Source organism: Cebus imitator, unplaced genomic scaffold (assembly GCF_001604975.1).
Source record: "Cebus imitator isolate Cc_AM_T3 unplaced genomic scaffold, Cebus_imitator-1.0 Scaffold872, whole genome shotgun sequence".
Taxonomy (NCBI): domain Eukaryota; kingdom Metazoa; phylum Chordata; class Mammalia; order Primates; family Cebidae; genus Cebus; species Cebus imitator.
In genome coordinates, this window is record NW_016108187.1 from 171198 (window position 1) to 194592 (window position 23395).

At 44.7% G+C, this 23395-nt stretch overlaps 1 protein-coding gene and 1 gene segment (V, D, J or C); both read left to right on the forward strand.

Moving 5' to 3' along the window:
- The first annotated feature begins 2970 nt into the window (after positions 1-2970).
- Positions 2971-4095, forward strand: LOC108298021. Its single transcript, XM_017520724.2, has 2 exons — positions 2971-3244; positions 3354-4095. Exons 1-2 carry the CDS (start codon positions 3118-3120, stop codon positions 4022-4024), a joined length of 798 nt encoding a protein of 265 aa, XP_017376213.1. The 5' UTR covers positions 2971-3117; the 3' UTR covers positions 4025-4095.
- Positions 4096-22254: 18159 nt separating this feature from the next.
- Positions 22255-22871, forward strand: LOC108298026. The segment is given in 2 exon segments: positions 22255-22344; positions 22476-22871. Coding segments are annotated over 2 exon segments (378 nt in total).
- The last annotated feature ends 524 nt before the right edge of the window (positions 22872-23395 follow it).

Genomic DNA, 23395 nt, shown 5'->3' on the forward strand with positions numbered 1-23395 from the left:
CACAGTTATCATGCGTAGCATGATGGAATCAGTGTGTATGAATGGCAGTATGGATGTGTGAATAGAAACAGTGACTGGTGAGCTGCAGAGACCAAATGGGCCACGGGAAAGTGTGTGTCCTCTAACCAGCATGGGATGCAGTGGAACTGTCCTATGGTCCCTACACAGCTGCTCAGTAAGGACCATTCAAACAAAGAAACCCAGGCCTTGGGACGAAGGCCCCATGCTCACTGATGGAGACTAAGCAGCTCTGTCCTCCCCTGGCCTGGCAGAATACCCCGAGCAGGGACCTGAGTCCAGTCTCAGCAGGTGCTTCCTCCCTGGGCCCTCACAAGAAAGAAAGCAAACTTTCCTCTTCCTGTCTGCAGTGTGAGCTGAACTACAGCCCAGGGCTCAGGGAGGAGCCGGGTGGTCTCTTGGTAGAAACACATTAGCATGAGCAGCCCCTGCTCTGCAGAGCGGGAAGAAAAAGAAGCCTGGGGAAGCTGAGCCCCACTGTGGAGTTGGGCTGAATCCACCAGGGTTTAGATTTCTCTTTTTCCCCACTTCTCTCTCACTGCACAGGTAGGGACAGGCTCCAGAGACCAGGGGAGGCCACCCTGCATGTTTCTGGCCATTCTGGCAGAGATCCATAAAACATTTCACCCTAGGAGGTGTGTTTTCAGGTTTCCTCTCTCGGCCTGTGCTGACACAGCCAGCCTCTCTCTCTGCATGTCCTGGAGCATCAGCCCGGCTAATCTGCACCATCCAAAGTGACATGTTGGTAGCTACTGGATATGTACTGTTCCCGGGTATCTCCTGAGCTACTACTCAGACTCAAGTAAATGCCGGGGTTTTGGAGTCCTCAGCCGCTTCTCTGGATCCATAGGTACCTCGGCCAATGCAGAGCTTTTACTCACCTCTGGGCTCCAGTCTGAGGGTGAAACTGACTATTACTGTCTGCTTCGGCACAGCAGTGCTTTTCACAGTGACACACACAGGAAGAGACGTAGGAAAAAAAACATGACCTACTCTCACTCTTGTTCTGTGACACTTTTCAAACCTGCCCAAGGCTCCCCCTCTCTCCTCTCTCCTCTTTTCTCTCTCCCAGATACCCCCTGGCTTTCTCTTTCTACAGAACTAAAAAGGAGTTGGCCACAGAGGGCAAAGGGAGGTCCCGGCATTATCCTAGACAGCAGATCCAATGCTAAAATAACTGGCTTATACGGAAACTACGTTTGGAACTACTTTCTAGCTGCAAAGCACTCTTCCTTCAATTTCCCATCCATTTTTATAAAGTCTCATAAGACAAAAACAAAACCAAAGCACCTGATGACACCGAAGTGTTGGCTGATTGTCCACATGTGCTATTCTTTCAGTAACACCAGTGACGGCAGCTAACACCAGTGCCTGTGGAGCTGGGACTTTTCTCTTGAAAGAAGAAAAATGAGCCTTTCCTAGCTCAACTTACGGTCAGAGCATGGGAACAATCTAGCAGGAAAACAGTCCCCTGGAGCATGGACTCTGCTCTTCCCTGGTTCAAACCAGAGACCTCCCCTCCCACCCCAGTGGTCTGTGCTCAGGGCTGTCTGAGGCTCACAGTGTCCCAGGAACAAGGCACTCCAACGTGAAATCTGCATGAGGACGCAGGTCAGTGGGATTTCAAGCACAGCACTGACCGGCTCAGTGCTGGGAACCTACATTTCAGTTGTAATATCAGAGAGAGGGTTAGGTGTGGGGCTAACTAAGGCCGGAAACCCTCTATGTAGGACATGAGACGGTGAAGGGGAGGCTCCACCACAGCTGAAACAGGGCTGAGCGTGCTCCTTGGCCATTGGGAAGTTGGTTCTATGAAGTGTCTTTCCGGCAGCTCATCTCACTCAGGACCGCGGGGACTGCGGAGGGCATGTTTCCGGGTCCCTCAGGGCCTGGATGTGTTCTCTTCTCCCCTCTTACACCACTGGAGCTTCTCACAGAGGCAGGTTCTAATGGTGGGTCTGTGGAATATCCGGCTACAGAAACTGCCAATATTTGCTTCAAGTGACTCCTCCCTGTGAAACTCTTGAGGAGGCTCCTATCTTGAGGTCAGCTTGCCCGCACGGAAAGCAACAGAAACATTAGGCATTCCCACGGAAGTGGCCACTGAGGCATCCCTGAGAGAGCACACGTATTTGAGACCCAGAAGAGCAGTGACGGACCTTCAGGCGTCCCAGCCTAATTCTCCTGCTGTAGCTTTGTTGACACAGCCTTCTTGACCACCTCTGGGCTCCAACCTGAGGACGAGGCTGACTATCACTGTCACACAGCTGCATCCAGACTCCGTGTCACCAAGAGCTCCTGTTCCATGGAGAAATGAGTGAAAGATCACCCCGACTCCTCCTGTCTGTCCAGTCCCTCCCCTATCCCTGTCTGTGACCAACACCAGCTGATGCTAGGGCTCCTGCTGTCACTTGTGTTGCTGAAAGCAGAGCATGGCTTCAGTGAAAATCACTCTTTTTTTTATTGATGTCCCGGCACAAACAGAATCAGTGCTGTAGGATAACAGAGGAAGCAGAGCTCTGACCAGCAGGGAGGAGCCACATGAGAGGAGAGGTCCCGATGTGGGGAAGTGAGTTCATGAAGGTCAGTCCCTGCTCTGGGTTTGATTCTGACCTATGATGACATTGTGTAGTCACCACCTGAGTCCTCTACAATAAACAGTCAGAGCGCCATAGACAGATTCACCCCAGAGGAGCCCAGTACATTATGAGGACAGTCCTGCAGTCACAGGGAGAGGATACAGGCACCACCTGGACTGACCCTGAGAGGGGACAGAGAACAGAATAGCAGGGAGGCAGCAGTGTCTCTGAGAGGCTCTGGTCACCTTGTAAATGGTTTGTTTTGGTCTGGACACCAGGGGGCACTTAAGAACCATTCCTGAGAAGACTGGGGGTGATTAGAGCAGAACCAGCCACCTGCCCTGCCTGGTGTCCTCTTTTCAGGACTCACAGCTGGGTCCTCCCCACCCCTTCGGACCACAGTGCCCCAACCCTGCCACCCCCTGACATCCTCAGGCATAGGGACCTTACCTAGGGCCCAGGGTGGGATTAGAAAGCTGGGGGGTCTGATTTGCATGGATGGACCCTCCCACTCTCAGATATGAAGAGGGGCAGGGAGACATTTGGGGAAGCTCTGCTTCAGCTGTGGGCACAGGAGGTGGCACTCAGGGCAATCTCCAGCATGGCCTGGGCTCCTCTCCTCCTCACTGTCCTGGCTCAGTGCACAGGTGACTGCATGGGGCCCAGGGGAGGGGCCCTGGGAAGCCTATGGATTCTTGCTTTCTCCTCTTGTCTCTACACCCAGAATGATGATGCCTGTGTGTCTCCCACTTCTAGGATGCTGGGCCCAGTCTGTGCTGACTCAGCCACCCTCAGTGTCTGGGACCCCTGGGCAGAGGGTCACCATCTCCTGTTCTGGAAGTAGCTCCAACATCGGAAGTACTTATGCAAGCTGGTACCAGCAGTTCCCCGGAACGGCCCCCAAACTTCTCATCTATGATAATAATAAGCGACCCTCATGGGTTTCAGACCGATTCTCTGGCTCCAAGTCAGGCAACTCAGCCTCGCTGACCATCACTGGACTCCAGGCTGCGGATGAGGCTGATTATTACTGCCAGTCATATGACATCAACCTGAATGCTCCCACAGTGCTCCAGGTCCAGGGGGAAGTGAGACAAGAACCCCCTTTCTCCTCTGCCAGGAGGGTGAGCGCTCAACAGCTGCTGCTCAGTCATAGCCTGTGTCTTCTGCTGCTGCTGCTTCCCCCAAGGTCCAGGGCATTCAGGGCCCTGCTGGGAGTAGAAGTTTCTCTTTTCTTGTGTTCTGAGAATCAGACACAGCACCTCCTTCCTAGGAACAGGGCCTCCAGGAAAAAAAACGTTCTGTTCCCTGTACCTTGGGACACGGTGTCTACACTGAAGTCCCAGGATGAGGCTGCTGTTCCAGCTGTGTCACCTCAGACCCACCTCTTATGTGGAACCTGTGTCTCCATCATGCTCATCTCCTGATTTCCAGAAGTCCCCAGACTGGTGGCTTTCTCTCCCTTCTCCTCAGGTTGAATCCCTTTGCTTCTTTCCTCCCCTGCCTATTCTTTTTAAAAATTCTTTCCAAGAAGGAATAATGTACATATAATAAACCACCAATATTTACATTATATTATTACACCCATTTTCAGATCTATCTGGATCCTTGAAAACATCAGCACCGCCAGCTATGCAACCTGTGTCCAACCCCAGCAGCTCCCCCTCACCCTTTGCCATCTCCCTCTGTCCCCCAAAGCATCCTGGGAAGCCACAGATCTCTCTCTATCACTAGTGCTTGGTTTTCATTTTGGGGAATCTTAGCATTATCAGACATTATCTTCCCATTTGTTCAGGCTTCTTTCACTCTGCACACTTCTTCTGAGATTCTCCCTGTTGTTGCTGAATTGCATCTCATCCCATAAAGGGCTCATTAGTACCTTTGAGGGTTTCTGGGTCATTTGGCCTTTTATGGCTATTTTTATGTTTGTATAGGCACATATACATCATCTAGGATAGATTATATTCCTTTTTCTGATTTAAAAAAATCAGTTCATTTTCTGGGGACTCTAACAGTATCGAGCCCTGCAGGCAGTTCATCTTCTTTCTCCAGTGATGCACAGCCCTGCCTGCATCTTATGCTAATACTGATTCACCTCTAACCAGTGCTGGACAATTTTGTTTTAGTCTCCTGAGTTTGAATGGGTAATACACAAACAAGATGCCCCATGAGAACTATGAAAAGTGCCACCTCCTCCTACATCCTGTCTCCTGGTCTGATGGTTTCCCTCAGCAGAAGTGACCGAGGATGCTGATATTTATGTTCCCTCCCAGCCAGGGTCTGTGTTTAGAAACATGGGGGTCTGTCTGTGTCTGTTTGGCAACCACATTATGCTTCCTTTAGTACATGTACGACCTTACTATTGACAAACAACCTTTTAATTCCTGAGACTGTGACTTCATTTGATCATGACAGAAACTCTACTATTGCTTTTCAGGCAATGGGCCCTGATTGGAGAGGAAGTGTTTGTTGCCTGAAGGTAGGGTTCTAATTTATCAATATAAACACTAGAGGTCAGTGAAATGTAAATTTAGTAAAACAATGATTAAGAATCAAAATGAAGGCTAGGGGTGGTGGCTCACACCTTCATCCCTGCACTTTGGGAGGCTGAGGCTGTTGCATTGCTTAAGGCCAGGAGTTTGAGACACGTCTGACCAACGTAGTGCACCTTCACATGTCCTAAAACTACAAAAATTATCTGGGTCTCATGGCATATTCCTGTAATTCCAGTTACTCAAAAGATTGATGCATGATGATCACTTGTGCCCAAGAGGCAGAGGATGCAGTGAGCTGAGACTGGGCCACAGCACTCCAGATGGGGTAACAGAGTGAGACTCTGAGTCAAAGAAAGAAAAAGACAGCATCTCTATCTCCAAGACGATATTGTGTATATAAACATAAACATAACTAGGTGCCCCTTATTTTATGTGTCACAACCTGGAAGCGGCAAAGCTACGTCCAGCCTCCCTTACTGATGTGGGTCTAGGGGCTTAACCACAAAGACGGAGCTTCTTTAACACAGGTACTCTCAAGTAAGCACATTAGTTTGTGCTAAACGCATGTGATGTAATTCCCAAGGAATGATGCCTACCCACTTCCCTAATTATTCTTTCTATTATTCTTCAATCTGCAGATTTAGGACCTCCCCAGGGGTTGCTTCAGTCTGAGCTCTGGACAAGGAATCTCATGTTCTGTCACAACCACTTGCATGAGGCCCCTCAGTCCCCAAGCAGAAGGGGTTGAGACTGGAATGCATACGTAGCATGTGAGAGACAAAAGAGCTCAGCCTGGCTCTGCCTATGTCCAGTGAGACACCAGCTTCAGGTTCATTTGATGCTGGAGGCCGGTGAGCTGAGAGGAGAGGAGACACTAAGTCTTACAGCACACGGCTTCCAGGAGAGAAATTTGGAGCCTGGAAATGGGCCATACTCTTGAGTGGGGAAGAAACAGGCAGCTCTGGGCACAGCCCTTCATTCCTGGCGGGTTCCCCTTCATCAAGTTGGGCTCCCTGCTCTGATGTCTATCAGGGAACCCCTTCAGCAGGTTCAAGATCCCAGGACTTTACTACCAATGGCAGAGTGAAGCAGGCAGGTACGTCATGATTCAGGAGTTCTGTGCACAGCAGTAAGTACAGACGCACATTCACAAGGACGCTCACAGCGGTCTCTTTTGGAATGGAAGAAATACAGAAAGGCAGAGAGTAACCGAAAGACTCAGTGTGTCTGGGCCTAGGACAGCACTGGATGCTGTGGGCTTATCTCTGGGGGATCTGCAGGTGACCATAGCTAAGAAGCCAGCCCCTGATGTGACCCTGTGTCATCTGCTCACCGTTCACTGGGCTCAGCAGCTGCATTCTCACAGGAAACTGGATGCAGCTAGCCTGGTGTTCTTCACCCCACCTGCAAAATGTGCTCATGTGACCGTCTGGACTGAGATCCTTTATGGCATGGGAGACAAGGGAAGAGGGCTGATTTGGATGAAGCAGTCATTCCACAACCTTTTCTTTAAATTAAAATTCATTAATGGAAACTCTGGGGCCATCCAAATCTAATCAACCTAAAAGAGGGGTTATCAGCTGGAGGTGGTCAGAGTGAGAGAAAAATGTGGCTTTCTTGAAAGACTCATCAACACAGACACAAACTCTGGGACAAATGGGGTGAGTCCCTATAACGGTCACCCCATATGATCCACAGGAGCCTGAGCCTAGTCCTCTTACTCTATTGCCTCTGATCCTGGTCTATTCCCCTTTGTCCATGAACCCTTGCCTATGTCTGAGTCGAGGGTGGTGGGGGAGCATCATCCCAGTCCACATATATAGAGCAGTAACAGCTGCTATGGATTCACGCAGAGTCCACAGGTGTATCCATGAGGGCCTCTTCTGCTCCCCAACCCTCTCGCACAGGTGACCACTGCTGTGGTTCTGGCAGAGTGGCCCTGTCCTCTGAAGGACACAAGGTTTTCCTTTCTCTCTAAACAACGCATATAGTGGTGGAGGTATGGGTGGGTGTAGAGCAGATTGGCTCTTCCAGATGCAAAGCAGTAAGACTGTGGCTACAGAAAAATTGTTGCACAAAATGCCACCCCATTTCATGACAAAAACACTTAATGAATTACAACTAAAAGGAAACTACCTTAACAGAGTAGAACCCATTTATGAAACTCCCTCAGTTAACATCATATGCAATCTGAGGAACTGAAGACATTTTCTGTAATTTCAGGAACAAAGCAAGGATGCACACTTTTACCACTTCTTTTCCAAATAGTATGGAAAGACCTAGTCAGAACAGTTAGCCAAGAAGAATAAAAAAGAGAACAGAAATTAGAAATGAAAAAGTAAAATGATCTCTGTTTTCTGACAACATATTCTCATATGTACAAAAACCATAAAACACCTACCAAAATAACATACATTCCTGAGCTAAGGAAGCATGTTCTAATCCAATGCAGGGAAGCTAAGAAACTTCATAAAAGTTTACAGGAACTGCTAATTGCAATAATCAGTTTAGACTGGAACATAAATGACCTGATGGAGATGAAAAACAGCACAAAAACTTTGTAAAGAATACACAAGTATCAATAGCCAAATAAGTCAAGTGGAAGAAAGTTTATCAGAGATTGAAGATAAACTTACTGAAATAGGTGTGAAGACAAGGTAAGAGAAAAAAGAATGAAAACAAATCAGCAAAGCTTCCAAGAAATATGAGACTATGTGAAAAGACCAAACTTACGACTGTCTGGTGTACCTGAAAGTGACGAGGAGAATGCAACCAAGTTGGAAAACACACATCAGAATATTATCCAGGAGAATTTCCCCAACTCAGCAAGATAGGACAACATTCAAATTCAGGAAACAGAGAGAACACCACTAAGATACTTCTCGAGAAGAGAAACTCCAAGATGCATAGTCATCACATTCTCCAAGTTTCAAATGAAGGAAAAAACGTTAAGGGCAGCCAGAGAGAAAGATCAGGTTATGTACAAAGAGAAGCCCTTAAGTGTAACAGTGAATGTTTCTGCAGAAACCCTACCAGCCAGAGACTTGGAGCTAATATTCAACATTTTTAAAGAAAAGAATTTTCAAACCAGAATTTTATATCTAGCCCAACTCAGCTTCATAAGTGAAGGAGAAATAAAATCCTACACAGATAAGCACATGCTAAGGGATTTTGTTACCACCAGTACTGCTTTAGGAGAGATCCTGAAGAAAGCACTAAATATGGACAGAAAAACTGGTTCCAGCCACTGCAAAAACACATCATAATGGAAAACCCAAGACACTATGAAAATACTGCATCAACTAATATGAAAAATAACCGGCTAGCATCATCATGACAGAATCAAATTCACACATAACAATATTAATTTTAAATTTAAATAGGCTAAATGCCTCCAATTAAAAATCACTGACAAACTGGATGGAGTCAAGACACTTGGTGCACTGTATTCAGGAGACAGATCTCCTGTGCAAAAACACACATAGGCTCAAAATAAAACAATGGTGAAATATTGACCAAGCTAATGCAAAGCAAAAGAAAGCTGGGGTTGCAATCTTAGTATCTGCTAAAACAAACTATAAACCAACAAGGATCAAAAATACAAAGAATGGCCTTACATAATGGTAAAGGAATCAATGCAACAAGAAGAACTAACTATGCTAAGTACATACGTACCCAACACAGGAGCATTCAGATTCAAAAACCAACTTCTTAGAGACCTACAAAGAGACTTAGACTCCCAAACAATAATAGTGGAAGACATTAGCACCCCACTGTCAATATTATACAGATCAATGAGACAGAAAATTAACAAGGATATCCCATTCTTAGAAAACCCCACCATCTCATCCCAAAACCTTCTTAAGCTGATAAGGAACTTCAGCAAAGTCTCAGGATATGAAATCAATGTGCAAAAATCACAAGCATTCTGATATACCAGCAATAGACAAGCAGAGAGCCAAATCATGAGTGAACTCCCACTGCCAATTCCTACAACAATAATAAAATACCTAGGAATACAACTTACAAGAGACATGAAGAACCCCTCAAAGAAAAACCACAAACCACTGCTCAAGGAAATAAGAGAGGACATATACTCAGCTCTGAACCACGTGGACCTAATTAGATATTTACAAAACTCTCCACCACAAATTAAGAGAATATACATTCTTCTCAGTGCCACATAGCACATATTCTAAAATAGACCACATAATTGGAAGTAAAACACTCAGCAAATGCAAAAGAATGGAAATTATAAGAAAAAGTCTCTCAGACCATTGTACAATCAAATTACCACTCAGGATTAAGAAACTCACTCAAAACCACACAACTGAACAAAAATGGAACAACCTGCTCCTGAATGACTACTGGGTAAAAATGAAATTAAGGCAGAAATAAAGAAGTTGTTTGAAACCAATAAGAACAAAGAGACAATGTACCAGAATCTCTGGGACACCACTAATGCAGTGTTTAGAGGAAAATTTATAGCACTAAATGCCCACATCAAAAAGCAAGAAAGATCTAAAATTGACACCCTAATATCACAATTCAAAAAACTAGAGAAGCAAGAGCAAACAAACTCAAAAGCTAGCAGAAGATAAGAAATAACAAAGATCAGAGCAGAACTGAAGGAGATAGAAACAGAAAAAACCCTCCAAAAAATCAATGAATCCAGAAGCTGGTTTTTAAAAGATTAGCAATATAGATTGACCACTAGCTCAACTAATAAAGAGAAGAATCAAATAGACGCAATAAAAAATGACAAAGAAGATATCACCACTGATCCCACAGAAATAGAAACTACCATCAGAGAATACACCAAACACCTCTATGCAAATAAACTAGAAAATCTAGAAAAAATGGAGAAATTTTTGGATACATACACCTTCCAAAGATTAAACCAGAAAAAAGTTGAATCCCTGAATAGACCAATAACAAGTTCTGGAATTGAGGCAGTAATTAATAGTTTACAAACAAACAAACAAACAAACAAAACAAAAAACAAAAAAACAAAAAAAAAAGCCCAGGACCGAACAGGTTCACAGCCAAATTCTAAGAGGCACAAAGAGAGGCTGATACCATTCCTTCCGAATCTATTCCAAACAATAGAAAAAGAGAGACTTCTCTCTACATCATCATATGAGGCCAGCATCATCCTCATATCAAAATACAGCAGAGATATAACAACAACAACAAAAAATCAGGTCAGTATCCTTGATGAATATCAATGCAAAAATTCTCAGTAATATACTGGCAAACTGAATACAGCAGCACATCAAAAAGCTTATTCACCACAATCAAGTCAGCTTCATCACTGGGATGCAAGGCTGGTTCAACATACACAAATCAATAAACATAATCCATCACATAAACAGAATAAAAAATAAAAATCACAAGATTATCTCAATAAATGCAGAAAAGGCCTTTGATAAAATTCCACATCTTTTTCTTCTGAAAACTCTCAATAAACTAGGTGTTGATGGAACCTATCTCAAAATCATAAAAGCCATTTATGACAAACCTATAGCCAATATATTACTGAATGGGCAACAGCTGGAAGCATTCCCATTGAAAACCAGCACAAGACAAGGATAACCTCTCTCACCACTCCTATTCAACATATTATTGGAAGTGCTGGCCAGGGCAATCAGGCAAGAAAAATATAACGGGTATTTGTATGGGAAGGGAGGAAGTCTAATTGTCTTTGTCTGCAGATAACATGATTATATACTTGGAAAACCCAATCATCTCAGCCCCAAAACTCTTTAAACTAATAAGCAAATTCAGCAAAGTGTCAGGATACAAAATCAATGTGTAAAACTCACAAGGATTTCTACACAATAGAAATAAGACAAGCAGAGAGCCAAATTATAAGTGAACTCTCATTCCCACTTGCTACAAAGAAAATAAAATACCTAGGAATACAACTTCCAAGGGATGTGAAGGACCTCTTCCAGGAGAACTATAAACTACTGCTCAAGGAAATAAAAGAGGACACAAACAAATGGAAAAACATTCCATTCTCATGGATAGAATCAATATTATAAAAATGGTCATATTGCCCAAAGTAATTTATAGATTCAATGCTATCCCCATCAAAATACCACTGACTTTCTTTGCAGAAGTAGAAAAAACTGCTTTAAATTTTACATGGAACCAAAAAAGCTGGAGGCTTCACGTTACCTAACCGCAAACTACACTACCAGGCTACTGTAACAAAAACAGCATGGTACTTGTACCAAAACAGATATATAGACCAATGAAATAGAACAGAGGCTGCAGAATTAACACCACACATCTACAATTATCTGATCTTTGACAAATGTGACAAAAACAAGTAATGGGAAAAGGATTCCCCATTTAATAAATGGTGCCGAGAAAACTGACTGGCCATAGGCAGAAAACAGAAACTGGACCACTTTCTTACACCTTATACAAAAATTAACTCAAGATGGATTAAGGGCTTAAATGTAAACTCCCAAACCACAAAAACCCTAGAAGAAAACCTAGGTGATACCATTCAGAACATAGGCATGGGAAACACTTCGTGACTAAAACACCAAAAGTGATTGAACAAAAGCCAAAATTGATAAATGGTATATCATCAAACGAAATAGCTTCTGCACGGTAAAAGAAGCTATCATCAGAGTGAACAGGCCACCTACAGAATGGGAGAAAATTTTTGCAAGCTACCCATCTGACAAAGGTCTAATATTTAGAATCAGCAAGAAACTTAAACAAATGTACAAGAAGTAAACAAACAACCCCACCAAAAAATGGGTGACAGATATGAACAGACACTTCTCAAAAGAAGACATTTATGTGGCCAACAAACATATAAAAAACAGCTCATCATCACTGGTCACTAGAGAAATGAAAATCAAAACCACAATGAGATACCATCTCATGCCAGTTAGAATGGCAATTATTAAAAAGTCAGAAAATCACAGATGCTGGCAGGGCTGTGGAGAAACAGAAACACCTTTACACTCTTGATGGGAGTGTAAATTAGTTCAACCAATGTTGATGACAGTGTGGTGATACCTCAGGATCTAAAACCGGAAATACTATTTGAGCTCAGTAATTTCATTACTGGGTATATACCCAAAGGATTGATTACAAATCATTCCACTATAAAGAACCTGCACATGCATGTTTATTGTATCGCTATTTACAAAAGCAAAGATGTGGAACCAACCCAAATGCCATCAATGACAGACTGGATATAGAAAATGTGGCATATATACATCATGGAATATTATGCAGCCATTAAAAGGAATGAGTTCATGTTCTTTGTAGGGACATGAATAAAGCCTGAAGCCATCATTCTCAGCAAAGTAACACTGGAACAAAATACTGGACACTGCACGTTCTCACTCATAAGTGGGAGTTAAACAATGAGAACACATGGACACAGGGAGAAACATCACCCACCAGGGCCTATAGAGAGTTGGGAGCAAGTAAAGGGAGAGCATTAGGACAAATGGCTAATGCATGCAGGGCTTACAACCCAGATAATGGATTGACAGCTGCAGGAAACCACCATGGCACATGTATATCTCTGAAACAAACATGCAGAATCTGCACACATGTATCCAAGGACTTAAAGTATCATTAAAAAACAAATTAAAAACTCCCAACAAAAAATTGTTAGAGTTGAATATTAAATAAATTTGGTAATGTTTCAGGATACAAAATCAACACATAAAACCATCTAATGGCTAGCCATGTTGGCTCATATCTATAATTTCAGCACTTTGGGAAGCTGAGGTGAAAGAATTGGTGAGGATCAACAGTTCAAGACCAGCATGGGCAATGAAATGAAACCCTGTCTCTACAAAAATAATAGTAATAATATTTTTTAAACAAAAAAGGGTTCTTATATTTGTATACTCAAACAACCAAACAGAAAATAACCAGAAAGGACACAACTCAAAATAAAATTAACAATTCAATTTACAACAGCATCAGAAAAAATAAAATCATTAAGAATGAAGAAGGGGAAACACTTTTACAAGGAAAACTATAAAAAATTGCTAAATGAAATTAAAGAATAAAAAATAACAAGCAAAAATAACAAAAAGCAAGCGTTTGTTCATGTATTGGAAAACTTGATATTGTTAAGATATTAATAAAAAAACAAAAGAACTCTACAGATTCATTTCAATCTTTATCAAAATTCCAATAATCGTTTTTGCAAAAGTAAAAAAAGTTAATTCTAAAATTTATATAGAATATCATGGAACCCCAAATAGCCAAAATCATCTTGTAAGAGAAGAATAGTGTGGGAGATTTTACGCTGCCCGATTTCAAAACATACTACAAAGTTTTACCAATCAAAACCGAGTGGTACAGATAGACAGACACAGAGACAAATGGAATAGAATTGAGCACAAATAATCTCTCAGTTACATGGTCAAATGATTTTAAACTGGGGTGCCAAGATCATTCAGTAGGGAGAAAACAGACTGCAAAAAATGTTTTTGAGAAAACTGTATATCCACATGCCATCTGGAAATGGATAAATGGCCCAAACAGAAAAGCTACAACTATAAAAATCTTAATAAAAAACACTAGGAAGAAGTTTCACAACATAGGTTTTGGAAACATTTTTTTGGATTTAATGCCAAAAGCACAGGAAAAATAGAAAAAGGGGAATACAGATTAATTGGATTTCATCGAATTGTAAAACTTATGTGCATCAAAGGACGCTATCAGTAGCGGGACACCGAGATGGTCCAGAGAAGCCAGCACAGGAATGTAGCTCCCAGCAAATGAGGCGCAGAGCGCTAGAGGACTTCATTGCAAACGAGGTGCCGGGTTCGTTTCTGTGGGGCTGATAGGGCTCTGAAAATAGGCCCAGGGAAGGAGGCACAGGGCGAGAGCCGCCCAGGGGGACAAATCAAGGCGGGGTAGGGGGTGTGGGGAGTGGTGTCCAGTCCCCACCTGAAACGTGCAGCTGGATTGGAGGGTCGGGGACTTAACCCCCTTGGTGCTCCAAATCGGATTCTGTGCTTACCTCATCCCTCCTGTAACCCATGGTCGACGAGAGCCCTGCCGATGGTTGGGCGCCGTGGGCAGTCGATGCAAATCCGAGCAGCAGCTGCGCTGGCCATGGCAGGTTGTCACAGGGACCTGGGCGGGAGTTTGGACTAACGCCAGGGGGACAGACCGTGCCGCAGAGGGAGGCAGAGTTGGAAGCCGAGAAACAGAGCATAAGGCCTGGCAGGCCCCACGACTCAAACTGAAGCCCTCGCTAGAGCGCTGGGCAGCAAATACAACAGCTTGACCCCAACCAGGAAGATCTAGCTGGGGGAGGAGAGACGCCATTGGGAAGGCGGGGCCCCTCTCACCTGCAGACAAACTCCAGGGAAGGACACGCCCCCAGCAACCTGACGGACCCGAGAGCCCAGCATCGCCCCCTACAGGCCAAAGAAGATACAGCTCCAACCTCAACAGAGAAATAGCCACTCAGAGACTCCTGAAATCACCAACTTCAAAGATTAAAGGGAGATAAATCCACGAAGTTAGAGGAAAAACAAGCGCAAAAAGAATGAAACCACCAAAGAACAGAGCACCTCTTCTCCTCCCAGAGATCACAACTCCTTATCCACAAGGGAACAAAAAAAGACAGAGGATGAATCTGACGAATTGACAGAAGCAGGCTTCAGAAGGTGGGTGATAACAAACTTCTCTGAGTTAAAAGACCATGTTCTAACCCAATGCATAATCCCATAGTTCTTGGGGGCTTTGTTCATTTTTTTCCACTCTTTTTTCTCTACTCTTGCCTTCTAGTTTTATTTCATTGATTTGATCTTCTATCTCTGATACCCTTTCTTCTGCTCGATCAATTTGGCTGTTGAAACTTGTGTATGCCTCTCGATGTCCTCGTGCTGTGTTTTTCAGCTCCATCAAGTCGTTTATGTTCTTCTCTAAGCTGGCTATTCTAGTTAGCATTTCGTCAAACCTTTTTTCAAGGTTCTAGTTTCTTTGCATTGGGTTAGAACAGACCTCAGTGCGTGATGTCCCCTTCCTGTGTCCATGTGTTCTCATTGTTCAACACTCGCCTATGAGTGAGAACATGCGGTGTTTGATTTTTTCTATTTTTTCTTCTTGTGTCAGTTGAAATGTGGTTACTTTCTATTGAGCGAAAGCACTGAGGGTCAGGGCAGAGTGTAGCACAAGGAATGACACCCCTGTACATGGAAGCGGCTGCTGTTAAAGCGCACGATCAAACATTTCCGGAAATAGGTCAGAATCCATGAGAGGGGAGGTGTCAAGGGTTAGGTTCCTGATTTGGGGGCGCAGTGATTTGCAGTGTGTGCAGCCCTGATTTGGGGGTCCAGGGAAGTGAGGGCTGAGGCCCAGCAGAGGCAAGAGGCTTTTGAGGTGTTATTATGGGTCATGGTGCCTGTGCTTACCTTGGTGATGGGTGAGAGTAAAGGTCAATTAAAAAGCTAGAAAGCAGCGGAAAGTCAGGGTTCTGTATCTGACTGAGGGAAGGAGACCCAGCCCCATCTGACGCATTCTTATCCACCCACTCTCCACCTTTTTTCTCCCCCTCTCCTTCCAAGGGAAGGCTTCCATGCTATGGTGTCTATGCTGCTCTTTTCCATCACAAACAGAGCAGAAAGGAGGTTATCTATGACTAAGTTTCTTCCTCACACTCAGTTTTCTGGTTCTCCTTAGGAATTCTTCTGGAGAATGGGAATATTTTGTTTTATTTCTGCCCTTCAGTAAGATTCCAAACATTCGTTAGTCCAAGGAGACTGACCGCCTCCTGCTGACACAGGGCTATTTACAGCATACATTGTCAAAAACATCGCCAACTTCAGAACAATTCAATGAATTCTTCAGAATTAGAGAAATGAATGTCTCTCAGCTGTCAGTCACAGCTTCAAATCCTCAGGGTGACTAACTCGTCAGGGTGGGGTCAGCCACATGAAGACATCTCATTACAGCTGGTGGCTTTATTCACGGTGCTTCCACTGCTGATATCCAGGCTCCCTGAGAATAGGGATTGTTTATTGCCATAGTTTTTGTTTTCTTTCTTGTCGTTGCTGTATCTACAGAGCCCAAAACATTGCCTTGAACTGAAGACCAACTGCATATATGTTTGTTAAATAATATGTAAGTTCACCTACATTGGAATCTCAGAAAGAGTTGTAGATATGAGGTCAAGGTAATAATTTTTTGTTTTGAACTCTGGACACTTTGTGTTCAAGATTCCAAGTTCATTCAATAGAAAATATTACGTCAGAACATTTGCCTTTGCATTTGTTGAGCAAGAGAAGGAGATAGATATAAAAATGTGTATATTACACACACCTCTCCTTGGCCCAAAGTCTTGAGAGCCCAGCTGTTCTCTTCAGCTCCCAATCACTGTTCACCCATCCGTGGTCTGATTCCTGTGGAAAATTCACGTGAGGATATTACAATACAAACAAATTGTATAATATCTAGGACAAATTCTTGACCAGAAAATATGGAACAACTTTGCAGAAAATGACATTTTACTTAGGATATAATGGTTAATTTAATTAAGCAGAAAAATATGTCGTACTTTTCACCGTTAAAATAAGTCTGCCAAATCTATTAATTTTCCTATAGCATTAAATTGAGTCAAATCTCTGTAAAATATGTGAAATCATTGTATCTATAATTTTTGCTGAATTGTTGCTTTTAACATGTCACAGATTTTTATGAAAATTTTTATTTTTTACTGTTCTCCTGGACAGCCTTTACCTGTCCTTCAACCTAGCTCCTCAGCTGACCCTTTTACTGTGATGCCCACACTGATGGCACAGTGGGCAATTAGATTTTTCTAGAACATACTGTGTGGATGCTGACACCTTTAAAATTTGTATATTTACTTATGGGCACACCCTGTGGATCAAGACTTCTTCTGTAAGTGAAGATCACAGTAATCATGCATAGCATGACAGAATCAGTGTCCAGGAATCAGACCATGGATCTCTGAATAGTGACGGGTGAGCTGCAGAGACCAGCTGGACCACAGAGTTTTGTGTCCTCCAACCAGCGTGGGGATGCTGTGAGACTGCCTTGTGGTTCATACTCAGATGCTCCGTAGGAACCATCCACTCAAAGAAATCCAGGCCATGGAGCTAAGGCACTGTGCTCACTGATGAGGACTCAGCAGCCTTTGTATGGTCTCAACAGATGCTTCCTCCCTGGGCCCTCACAAGAAGGAATGCAAATCTACCTCCTCTTCAGACAGCAGTGTGAGCTGAGCTCCAGCCACAGGGCTCAGGGAGGGGCTGAGCAGCCAATGGATGGAAACACATTTGCATGAGCAGCTCCTCCTCTGCAGAGGGTGGCCAGAAAAGGAGGCCGGGGGCAGCCCAGTCCCACTGTGGGTGCATGGGCTGTGTCCACCATGGCCTGGACTCCTCTCCTCCTCCTGATCATCTCTCACTGCACAGGTAGGAACAGACCTCAGAGACCAGGGGCAACCACCCAGCCCGGCTCTGGCCCTTCTGGTAAAGATCTCTGAAAAGCTTTACCCTCATCCCTGCCTTTCTCTCACGAGTGTCTGCATTTCCAGGTTCTCTCTCCCAGCCTGTGCTGACTCAGCCAGCCTTTCTCTCTGGATCTCCTGGAGCTTCAGCCAGACTCACCTGCACACTTAGGAGTGACGTAAGTGTTGGTGGCAAAGTTATATACTGGTACCAGCAGAAGTCAGAGAGCGCTCCCAGGTATCTCCTGTACTACCACACAGACTCAGATAAGCACCAAGGTGCTGGAGTCCCCAGCCGCTTCTCTGGATCCAAAGATGCCTCTGCCAACGCAGGGCTCTTACTCATCTCTGGGCTCCAGTCTGAAGATGAGGCTGACTATTACTGTGTGATCTGGCACAGCAGTGCTTCTCACAGTGACACACACAGATGGGGAAGTGGGACAAAAACCTCACCCTTTCTTGCTCTTGTTCTGTGAAAATTTTCAAATTTTAAAATAACTTGCCTAGACACAAACTGTCTTTGTAAGTACACTCGAGTTGTCAAAGGCTCCTCTCAATTTTGCATTTGTTGTTTCTGAAGTCTCAGAAAATACAAAACAAAACAACACGACCTGATGACACTGAAATACTGTCTCGTTGTCCAAATGTGCTAAAACCAGTGTCCAGATCACAAGGTCAGCTCCTCCTGACTGGGGAGCAGCAGAAACACTGGGTATTCCCATGGAAATGGCTACCTCCCTCCCAGAGAGAGCTCCTAAGTTCGTGACCTAAGTCAGCAGTCATGGATCTTCAGGGCTCCCAGCCTGATTCTTCTACTCCACACAGCCTCCTTGACCAGCTCCAGGCTCCAGCCTGAGGATGAGGCTGATTATCACTGTCACACAGCTGTGCCCAGGCTTGATGTCACCAAGGGCTTCAATTCCATGGAGAAGTGAGAGAAAGATCTGCCCCCACTCCCGCTGACTGCCCCATCCCTCCCCTATCCCTGTGACCAACACCAGTTCATGCTAGGGCTTCTGCTGTCACTTGTGCTACTGAAAGCAGCGCACGGGTTCAGTGAAAATCACTCCTTTGCTTACTGGTCTCCAAATGCAAACAAATTTAATTTGTTTTTTGAAGCCAAAGAAGCTGCCGATACATGGTGGGTGTGGATGGGGTGAGGACAAGGAGAAAGACGAATCCAGCCTGTGTGACCCAGAGATCCAGGTGTCTTCTACCTGGCCCACAGGTGCCCCCTCCTTTTGGTGCAGCTGTTCTTGTTTCCTGGGCAGCAAAACTGTGGGACAGATGAGTTCTGTCTTTCTTCTTAGATTACACCCTCAAGGATGTTCTGAAGTCTCAGGTATAGCATGTAAGCTCCCCATGGTTTTCGGGAGTCGGTTCTCAGAACCACACATACTCAATTTCCCCTCTTTAATCTCTCAAATCCTGGTTATTCTTGCTCTGTATGTTTTTAAAAATCAATTGTTTGTTTGTGATGGCTCTGGATAAACCTGAGTTCTTTGGGCCTAGAGCTTATGGTTCCAACCTCCGTTATCACAGGTGATCTCAATATTCATGAACATTTCCCAACCATCCTGTTATTCTTCACTGTCAGTTATGAAACATTTACCAGACAACCTTGATCAGGGATCAACATGTGTGAGTGTGGCAGGGGGAAAGGCCACCGGGACCCCTTAACCAGGAGTGGAAGAAAAACCTCTAAAGAGGAGGGTCTGTTTGTAGCGATAGTATATTTATATCAAGCCCCATGCCCAGGGCAATTTAAAAACAGACTCAGAAATCTTTATGATGTCAGAGAGTCACAAGAACATAACGAGTGCCAAGCTAACAACGAAGGACAAAGAGAAACCCAGAGTGAGAAGCAAGAGCAGAAGACAGTTTTTCTGGACAACATCCTCTTCTCCTAGCAAAAAAGACACCAAATTCCAGAGCCTGTGCCGTGAGAGTCGGGGGAATCTAGCAGTAAAGCCTCACACCGACAATAACTGATAATACTAAGAGCAACTGTGGAAGACACAGGTAGAATTTTTAACAGGTTAGAACTAATGGAGCAGTCTGGGGGAATTTTAAGCCTTAAACTTAGTTTTAGATGGTGCTGGATTGATAATGACTCCAGGAACCTGGAAAAAAAATCTTGAATGCCCAGTTATAATGAAATATCTGGTAACAATAAGGATGGCACAATACTGTATGTATTGGGCAGCTCAGAGATCAAGAGTGACCAAGAGGCAAATGATGTCTCAGCTCAAATCCATTGGAGAACAACAACCATTCTACTGTCCTGAGTGGTGGCATCAGAAAGATCCATCTGCAATAGTCATGATGCCCCTCCAGGAGAGCTGGGCAGTGTCAGAGGGGCTGGGGGACCTGGGACCTGAGGCCAGCAGGGGGCGCTGTGGGACTGGTCCCGAAAGGAAAATACTCCACTGGCTCTCACATACATGAGCAGGCAGAGTCCTCCCTGAAGTGTGATCCTTACTTACTTCACGTTTGATGAAAAAGTGTGATCTGACACCTGTTTGAGAATAAGAGAAAATTTAGGAAGAGACACTGTCAGCCCCATAATTGAGGACTCAGGCAGTTCAATTCTGGAGGCATATTCCTCATGCCCTGGATCTGCCTCCAGTTCAATCACTGAACAAGAAGGTCCTTCGGGGGCAAATATAAGGACTCTGAGGGGCACCCTCACTCTCTTACCCTCCTGGCATGTAAGTACAAGTGTTGGCTCATTCTATTCTTCCTGGCTTGTCTCTTTACTCACTGTGTCCTAGGCCAGTCTGTGCTAGCTCAACTGTCCACAGATCTCTCTCTCTCTGTTCTCTCTGGGTGTGTGTGTGAGTGTGTGTGCGTGTGAGTGTGTGTGTGTGTGTGTATTCAATGATCAAACATTCTCATTCAAAAGTCCAAACCATGTGGCATCATGAGACAGTGCTACCAAATATGAAGAAAAATTTTTCAAGACGTAAAATAGAGGGCACATGGTCCATAGTTATTTCTGATTCCAGAAAAGAATGGCACACAATCAACATGAATAGTAGTAGATGTCGAAACTATAGTACAATCTCTTTTTCTCCCATAGACTCAAACTCTCTTTAGCATATTGGCAAGCAGTATCAATGTTCTACTGACAAAATTCTCCCTGACCACCATGAGGAAATTGGACGGACAGCAGGATATTTCGGAAGTCTCTAGAGGAAACGTGACTGTGGGAAGAATACACATAGGAAGTGGTAATGAATTACGTGTCCTGTGCCCCAGCAAAAGTCCTGGGCTGTCAGTGCTTATTTCTGACTCATTGTGTGGGGGAAAGGTGCAATCACAGGACGCACTGCCATTAGACTGCTGAGACCTGATACTGCACCCCACAGTGGGCGGCCTGCATCAATGTGGTTTTTCAGGGATAGAAACAGCCACAGCCAACTCTCACCTGCTCAAGCAGCATCTCCCAGGAGCCAGCATGGGCGGGTCATGCTCTGCTTCTTTCTATACTATGTCCTAGAGCCCTGAGTTCTCCTTCATTCAGTTTTCCAATCTCCACCTTTTCCACTGGTTACCAGGGGCTAGGGGAGTGGGGATAAGAAATAAATGTTTAAAGGATAGAAACTTTCCATTTGGGATGATGAGAAAGCTATGGAAATTAATAATGGTGATGACTGCATCACCTTTTTTTTTTTTTTGAGAATGGGGTCTTGCTCTTTTGCCCAGACTAATGTGCAGTGTTGCAATGATAGCTCACTGCAACCTTACACTCTTGGGCCTAGGCAAGCCTCCCGCCTCAGACTCCTGAGTAGATGGGACTACAGGTGCAACCCACCATGCCGAAAATTGCATTACATTGTGAATGTACTGAACACCACTGAATTCTGCAGTTAAAAGTGATTTAAAATGCAAATGTTATGTTGTGTGTATTTTATGACGAAAATATACTCGTTCAAATGTCAAAATATATAAAATGTTATATTCAGAATTTTTTCCTTTTCACACTTATATGTTTATTCTATTCTAACTCATTCCCATCAATTAAAAAAGTACTGTATTTACTGATCATTATAGACTAAATTGTCCGTAATTCACACTGAAGCCTTAACCCCCAATGTTACTGTGTTTGGAGACAGAGCCTTACAGAGAGTTGTTAAGATGAAATGAGAGTATACGGACCAGTAACCTTATAAGAGGAGGATATTAGAACATGGACGACATAAAATGAGATGAGGACACAGTGAGAAGGTGGTCATCTGCAAGTGTGGACACATCTTCTGTATGCGTTGAATACCAGTTAAAGGGCTCGCCCGTCCTATAACAAAAGTTGGAACAGGTGCCTTGGGAGGGCTCCAGGATGAACTGATCTAGTCACTGCATCCCACTGTGGGACCCCAGAGGGAAAGAAGCACTGTGGAGATTCCTGAGACATTAGAAATTGAGACTGAGAAATTTCCAGGAGACCCACTTGGGCTCCAGGTGAAGCAGGGGCCCAGGGAGACTTTGTCTGAGCCCACAGTGTGAGGCAGCGCCTGGCCACTAGAGGAAGGCAAACTCTGAATCCTAAGAGACCTGCGTTCTTGCTCTGAGCCCTGCCCTTGTTAATCACCAGTCCTGGGACAGACCAGATTTGCATGCAAGGTGATGCCCCTGCCCAGTCCTGCGCTGAAGGAATAAGAGGCTTTGGGGGCTCAGGCGCAGCTGAGAGGTTGGAGAACACAGCATTGCAGCATCTCCGCCATGGCCTGGGCCCCTCTGCTCCTCACCCTCCTCAGTCTCCTCACAGGCCACGGTAAGCAACGGACAGGGCCTCCAGAGGGACCCCCACCTCCCAGCCCCCTGCTCCCCACCCCTGTTCTTCCTCCTCTAACAGCTTATCAGCCACCTACCAAGAGGAGCCCTCATGGGTGTCTGTGTTTCCAGGGTCCCTCTCCCAGCCTGTGCTGACTCAGCCAGCCTCCACATCGGCCTCCCTGGGAGCCTCGGCCACAATCACCTGCACCCTGAGCAGCGGCTACAGTAATTATGAGGTGGACTGGTACCAACAGAGACCAGAGAAGGGTCCCCGGTTTGTGATGCGAGTGGGCACTGGTGGGATTGTAGGATCCAAGGGGGATGGAATCCCTGATCGCTTCTCAGTCTCGGGCTCCGGACTGAATCGGTACCTGACCATCAAGAACATTCAGGAAGAGGATGAGAGTGATTACCACTGTGGGTCAGACCATGGCAGTGGGAGCAGCTTCGTGTAACCCACAGTGACACAGGCAGAGGGGAAGTGAGACAAAAACCTCTGGCTGATCTGCCCTGTCTTTACTTTCTTCCTATTGGCCTCACTCGCAGTTCAGAGGGCTGTCTCCTAACCCTGTATTTAAAGGTTTCACCTTCCTAGGCATTTCAGAGTTCTAATTCACAGCAAATGTTCCCTGTGTGCAAATATTTTCTCAGGAGCTTTTGAAACAATAGAGTTTGCACATGATCATTTATGGTTGTTGACACTCACCTGTCCCCTGAAGGGATTTAAGTTTCCAGGTTGTAGAGCTGCCCACAGGTGCATTCATAGGGAAATCACTGTCACCAGCATCAGTATCTTTGTTCATATTCAACATTTGCAAGCTCCCCGTACAATGTTGGCAACTGATAACTTTCCTGGAGACAGAAGGCCTTCACCCTGACTCATAGGGTCACATAATTAATGGACTTCAGCCATCTCCCATCACCTCCATCTGCACAGAGCTTTCGTGGTGCATGTGCTTGGCTGCGCTAGAAAGAGGGAAAGAGACAACTGACACATAGGAAGATAGGAGAAATGTGAACCTGCTCTGTGTCTGAGACTGTGGGGAGGC